This window comes from Chenopodium album, chromosome 5, assembly GCF_948465745.1.
Source record: "Chenopodium album chromosome 5, dcCheAlbu1.1, whole genome shotgun sequence".
NCBI classification, from domain to species: domain Eukaryota; kingdom Viridiplantae; phylum Streptophyta; class Magnoliopsida; order Caryophyllales; family Amaranthaceae; genus Chenopodium; species Chenopodium album.
The window spans coordinates 63,194,511-63,200,589 of NC_137838.1; the positions used below are offsets into that span (position 1 = coordinate 63,194,511).

Consider the following 6,079-nt stretch of genomic DNA (forward strand, 5'->3'; position numbering starts at 1 on the left):
ATTATTAAAATTAAAATAAAAACCCATATATCCACTAAAAATATATTTTAAAAAGTTGATTGCAGAATACTAATTATCATATAGTAATATAAAATCAACTAAAATTTTGTATTATGCCGGTCAAAGTGTGTCAACAAATTATAAGGATAAATGTACATGAATTCAGATATGGGTACTAACCTAAGATAATATTTTCATTTTCTTATATAAAACCTTATAGCTTCTAAATTTCTATTTATGTTATTATTATTATTTTTTTTTATAAAAATTCAATTCAATAACCTTTATGCATTTGGTATTGGTATAAATTAAAATTCAAGTTATTTTGTTATAAATATTTTTTTTGGATAAATTATTGTTGAATTAATACCATTGTTTATAACTTTTGTTATAAAGTTTAATTATAACCGTGCATGGCACGAGAATTAACCTAGTATTACTACTATAAATAAACTACAATAGCCTAATTAGGCCCTTTTTCTCTTGGTGCCCAAGTTGATTGCTTCCAGAGATTTTTATATACTCCCGAGTGTACTGTATACCCAACTATCCTAATGTTAGTTTTTATTTTTCATTTAATGATTAAATGAAAAACAATAATTAAATAAAAACAAGATACTCCCTCCGTTTTAAAATACTTGTTCACTTTCCTTTTCCGGCCGTTTTTAAATACTTGCTCCATTTCCTCCTTTGAAAAACTTTTCAATATTTAATTCATTTCTCACACTTAGGGCCTGTTCTCTTCCGTTGAAGTTCAGTTCAGTTCAGTTCAGTTCAGTTTAGTTCAGTTCAGTTTAGTTCAGCTCAGTTCAGTTCAGCTCAGTTCAGTTCAGTTCAGTTCAGCTTTTAATTTATGTCTAATGATATTGCTAATGATATAAAGCCAAATTTCATTCTTTTAAGCTCTTACAACAACAACAACAACAACAACAATAATCAATAAGTAATAAATAATAATAATAATAATAATAATAATAATAATAATAATAATAATAATAATAATAATAATAATAATAATAATAATAATAATAATAACAATAATAATAATAATAATAATAATAATTTGGGGTTAGATACTAGTTAGATACATGTATTAATTAAAACATTAAAGAGAGTGGGTTAGGGTGTTGCACTATTGGGCCGTTGCCTCTGTTAGCTTTTCGTGTTTTTTTCTTTTTTTTTTTAAATATTTTTTTTTAATTTGTTTAAATGGGTTAGATACATGTAAGTGTTTTGTGATCTTTTGTCATAATACTATTTTATTTTTAAATTAAATAGTATATGTGTTTAAAATGTTTAGAGGTTTCAAGTTTTTAATATATTTTCCATAAATTTTATAATTATATAGTATATTTTTCGTAAATATTTTAATATGTACATTTGTATATACACATATGTATAGTAATTAATCAATAAATAATCAAAGATCACTAATCCGTAGTTAAAAATCACTAATTAATAAGTTCAGTTCAGCTCAGTTCAGTTCAGTTCAGCTCAGTTCAGTCAATCAGAACAGGCCCTTAGTGGACCCAACATAATACTCTTCTCTACTCCTATTCTTCCACTACTTTTGCTTTTTACAATTTTTTATTTTCTCAACTACCCCACTACCTCCACTTTATATTACTTTTTCCATCGTCTCCTAAAACTCGGGCAGAGTATTTGTAGATGCATGATATTAGGGCCGGGCCGGGCCGGGCCGGGTCTCATTTTGATACTTTTCTAGTCGCACAGCACTCAGCCACTCCTCACATCGGAAATTCAAACAACCAACTTCTCCAAAATTATCACATCACAGATTCACAGTGAAGTTGTGAACTGAGTCACCAAAGTAAGAAGAAGAACCCAGATTCAACGACGCAATTAGTCTTCCCCACCTAAAACTTCCCCAAAATGGCAGGTATTTTACTACATTTGCGCATTTCATCTTCCATAACTCTTTTTCCTCCAATTTTGTTACAAAAAAAAAAAAAAAAAATTCAAGCTGAAAAATAATAATCATAAATTTCAAAACTTTTTGTGTGCAGGTAAACGAAATTCAAATTCAAATCGGTCTACACCGAGCAAATGGTTGGCCCAAAATCCGAGCAAAAGATGGGGGGAGTTGTTTTTCCTGCTCTACACTCCCTTTTGGCTTACTCTTTGCCTTGGGATTGTTGTCCCCTTCAAATTATATGAGGTTTTACTTCTAATTTCTTCTTTAATTCATCATTTATGGCCATAATTTTTCTGGGTTTTCTTAGATTTTTAGTAGCATATACAAATACAAGTAGCAATTTTGGGTTGACTTTGAGTTAAGGGTAGTTATATTTTTTCAAATTTTATCACATTTACATGCCTTAGTTTTCTAGAGATTTTATTTTAATTATAAGGCGTAGTAGAGGGCAGTGATGTTGACGGGATTTGTTCCAAGTGTGATTTTATGACATATTGAGATGTTTATGAATTATGATATCATATTGTAAATTAAGTGGTAGTCAAAGTTGATAACAAGATTATGTGATTTTATTCTTGAGAACTACATAACTTGTGATATTTGAATGATTAGATTTTATGTAATACAATGTGGTTATTGACAGAATTTTAAAGAGCTGGAGTACTTGCTTTTGGCTATGATTTCAGCTGTACCATCATTTGCCATACCAATGTTTTTTGTTGGGAAGGTAATGTTTTGCTACTACACCCTTTATACGAGTAAAAAAGACTACCCGGATTCTTATCATTGTATGCGTTGGTTTAAGTTGATATAAATGCTGGTTTTCAGGCTGATGAAGGTACTCCCTTGAAGGATCGTTATTGGGTGAAGGTTAGTTATTTTATTTTACCATATCAAGAGCTTTAGATTTGTTCGTGATTTGATAAGATGTTGTTCACCTAATAGACACGAGCTTCAATAGTATCAAACACTAAAAACGAGCTGCATCAATTGTTTGTTTGTTATTATCAAAACTAAGAGTCATACAGTATAGTTTCGGGTATTTTGATTGTTTATGTTTATGAGAAGTTGAACTGTTGAAGTTTATGATATGGAAGTTTTTGGAGCATCTGAATATTGCCTTTAAACTTTGGTATTCTACTAATTATGTCTCAGTTGGCTACTTGCAAATGCTGTACTCTATTAAGTCTTTTCTTTCTACGCTACAATTTTGGTTCCTATTTCTAATCATCCGTGGATTGAATGTTAAAGCAGCTGATGATTTCTCTTCAATAATTTGAAATCTTCAGGATGTAACATATTTGATGCTGTAATTTCTCCTTTTTGCAGGCGAGTATCTGGATCATATGCTTCAGTTATGTGGGTAATTACTTTTGGACCCACTATTTCTTCAAAGTGTTGGGAGCTTCATATACCTTCCCATCATGGAAGATGAATGATGTGAGCCACACTGACTTAATAGTCACTTGGTGCTGAAATCGTTTGTCACCAAAACTCTGTTGCTAACTTTTATTCCCTGTTGTAGGTACCACACACAACTTTCCTGCTGACTCATGTTTGTTTTCTATTCTACCACGTTGCTTCAAATATGACACTTCGAAGATTACGCTATGCTCTTGCTGATGTTCCTGAGAAAATACGGTGGATAATGGAGGGTGCATGGATTCTAGCCCTGTCATATTTTATTGCATACTTGGAGACTATAGCAATTGCAAATGTATGTGGACTCTTTCTGAACCCACTATTCTTGTGATACCATCATAATTGGTACATTATTGCCTTAGTTCATCTATTTTATGCAAGTTCTTCATATTGTTTTGGTTGATCTACTAAACTAGCATGCGTCATTCTTGAATGTCCTGTAATTTGACTAGCTTGACGCTGCTAATCCATCCCTTTACTAAGTTAGGCTTAAGACATTAACAATTGGACCTCTCTAAACTTTGTCCAGAAAAAATGGGAGCTTACCAATTCCGCATCCCATCAATATCAATACTACATAGGCTTCTAGTGTATTTTCTTGAAATTCTATTTTTGTACTTGTAAGGTCCAGTAGGAATAAGCATAATGCTTAGCATTAAGCTCTCTCTCTTTTTCTTGAAATTCTTTTGATGGGGGTGGGGGTTAGCTAGAACACCTTCTTTTTCTCTTGAATTGTTTTTGTTCGATGGCTTAGTAATTGCTTGTGATTACTATCATCAAGATCAATAGGATTGCCTTTAACTGTATCTGATGTTTTGCCCAATCATACCGATTAATCATCTAATAATTCCTCCTATGGCTGCTATGGTTCTTATGTGCTCTCTGAAATGAGTACATGCTCCTTACATGTTGAATGTGTGAGTTACGGACTAATGTCTACATCTTTGAATGTGCAGTTTCCGTATTATGAATTTGTAGACCGAGACGCAATGTACAAAGTCGGATGTTTGTTTTATGCAATTTACTTCATCGTAAGCTTTCCCATGTTTCTGAGGTAAGTGTATGCAGTGGACTGAAACTTATTGCATTTAGTTATCCAAGACTCTGGAATGATATTTGGTTTTCAGAAGCAAAGTATCTCATTAATCTCATTTGCATCTCCTCTACCTCTATGCTAAATACATGTATTTTGTATGGTGAATTTACTACTTCAGAATTGATGAGAAACCTAGCGACAAGTGGGACTTAGCAAGGGTTGCTGTAGATGCTCTGGGTGCAGCGATGCTTGTCACGATTATATTGGATTTATGGCGCATTTTCTTGGGACCAATAGTTCCACTTCCAGAAGAAAAGCTGTGTGCTCAAGCAGGGCTACCCTGGTTTGCAGATCATGTATCAGCTTGAGAATTTGAGATTATTCTATCATCGAAAACTAGTACCTAACAGGCAGAGCAACGGTAGTAAGAATACGAGCAGAAGATACTTTTGTACCAAAATTACCCAATCTTGTAAAAACAATTTTTCAACCTGTTTTCATTTTTGTTTCCCTTGCTAGCCAATATGAAAGTATACTGTATTCTTGTAAGCATTAAGGAAGCAGGCAGAAGATCTCTATGGCAAAAGCCAAGTGCTCAAGTGATCTCTTGCCCGTGTATTCTTAATCACCTGCAGCAGCCGAAGATGTGTGGGAGTGTTTCATATCAAATAGCGTTTTAAGACTGTCAATTTTTGTCGGAATTTGCTTCTTTTTTCAAACACATTTGACATTCAAGCAATCAATCAGGGTTTCATAACTTTCAATAAAGTTTTTGTATGGAGTAACTATTGTACCAAAAATAAGCCACTGATTAAATATCATGTTGTACTATATTACAGAGTAGTTTCCAAATGCAGTAAGTTATTTGAACCTATACTCTTGAAATGGATGTCTATTCACTAAGAATTTAATTAAATGATTATACCTGAATGCATCACAGTACATTTATATCGTGAACTACTGGTATAATCCTACATACTAAACTTGGGAAGCTTATTAGTGCAATTGTTCGATCAAGGATGTCTAGCTTATTCGGCTTGTGAATAAGACTTGCACCGAATTTGATAAAAGTGTTAATTATGTATGAAATTCCTGAAATGTTCTCTCTTTTCTGGAAAATTTACAATTTTGCTTGCTAATTTGCAGAGGAAGTGAGTCATATTCACGAGCCGAGTCAGCTAGACAATCTTGAATATTTGAAACTCCCAGGTTTAGTATGAAGCACATATGACTATATGAGTAGACAGAGTAGTAGTGCATCTGTTTAATTGAATTCTTAGTGCATCATACTGTAGACATCCATTTCATGAATTTATTTTCAAACAACTTGCCGCATTTGTAAATTAAATTGATATTGATATTGATTACAACGTGAGAATACGTATCTTATTGGCAATTCTCATTAATTAGTGGTTATATATAGACGACACTAGCTACTATAATTACTAAACTAAGGAAGTTTTAGAGATTAATTTGAAATAAAATAAGCTCTTAGCACTTACTGAGTTTGTTACGTAGAGAATTTACTTACTAGTGATATGTGTATAAATATAAATAACATTGCAGATATGCAGAACTCATCATATACTTCAATTTTTTCATTGAATAAAAAAATAACTCATATTTTTTTTCATTTGATCTTCATTTCACAATAAAGGAAATCTCTAGTTTTTTTTGGTGTTTAT

General features: G+C 32.2%; 1 protein-coding gene across 1 annotated transcript; it reads left to right on the top strand.

Annotated features, from left to right (window-relative positions):
* The first annotated feature begins 1,693 nt into the window (after nucleotides 1-1,693).
* Nucleotides 1,694-4,905, top strand: LOC145630849 (cycloeucalenol cycloisomerase-like). Its single transcript, XM_081682995.1, has 8 exons — nucleotides 1,694-1,900; nucleotides 2,028-2,179; nucleotides 2,580-2,663; nucleotides 2,765-2,806; nucleotides 3,266-3,376; nucleotides 3,462-3,653; nucleotides 4,315-4,412; nucleotides 4,573-4,905. Exons 1-8 carry the CDS (start codon nucleotides 1,894-1,896, stop codon nucleotides 4,760-4,762), a joined length of 876 nt encoding a protein of 291 aa, XP_081539121.1. The 5' UTR covers nucleotides 1,694-1,893; the 3' UTR covers nucleotides 4,763-4,905.
* The last annotated feature ends 1,174 nt before the right edge of the window (nucleotides 4,906-6,079 follow it).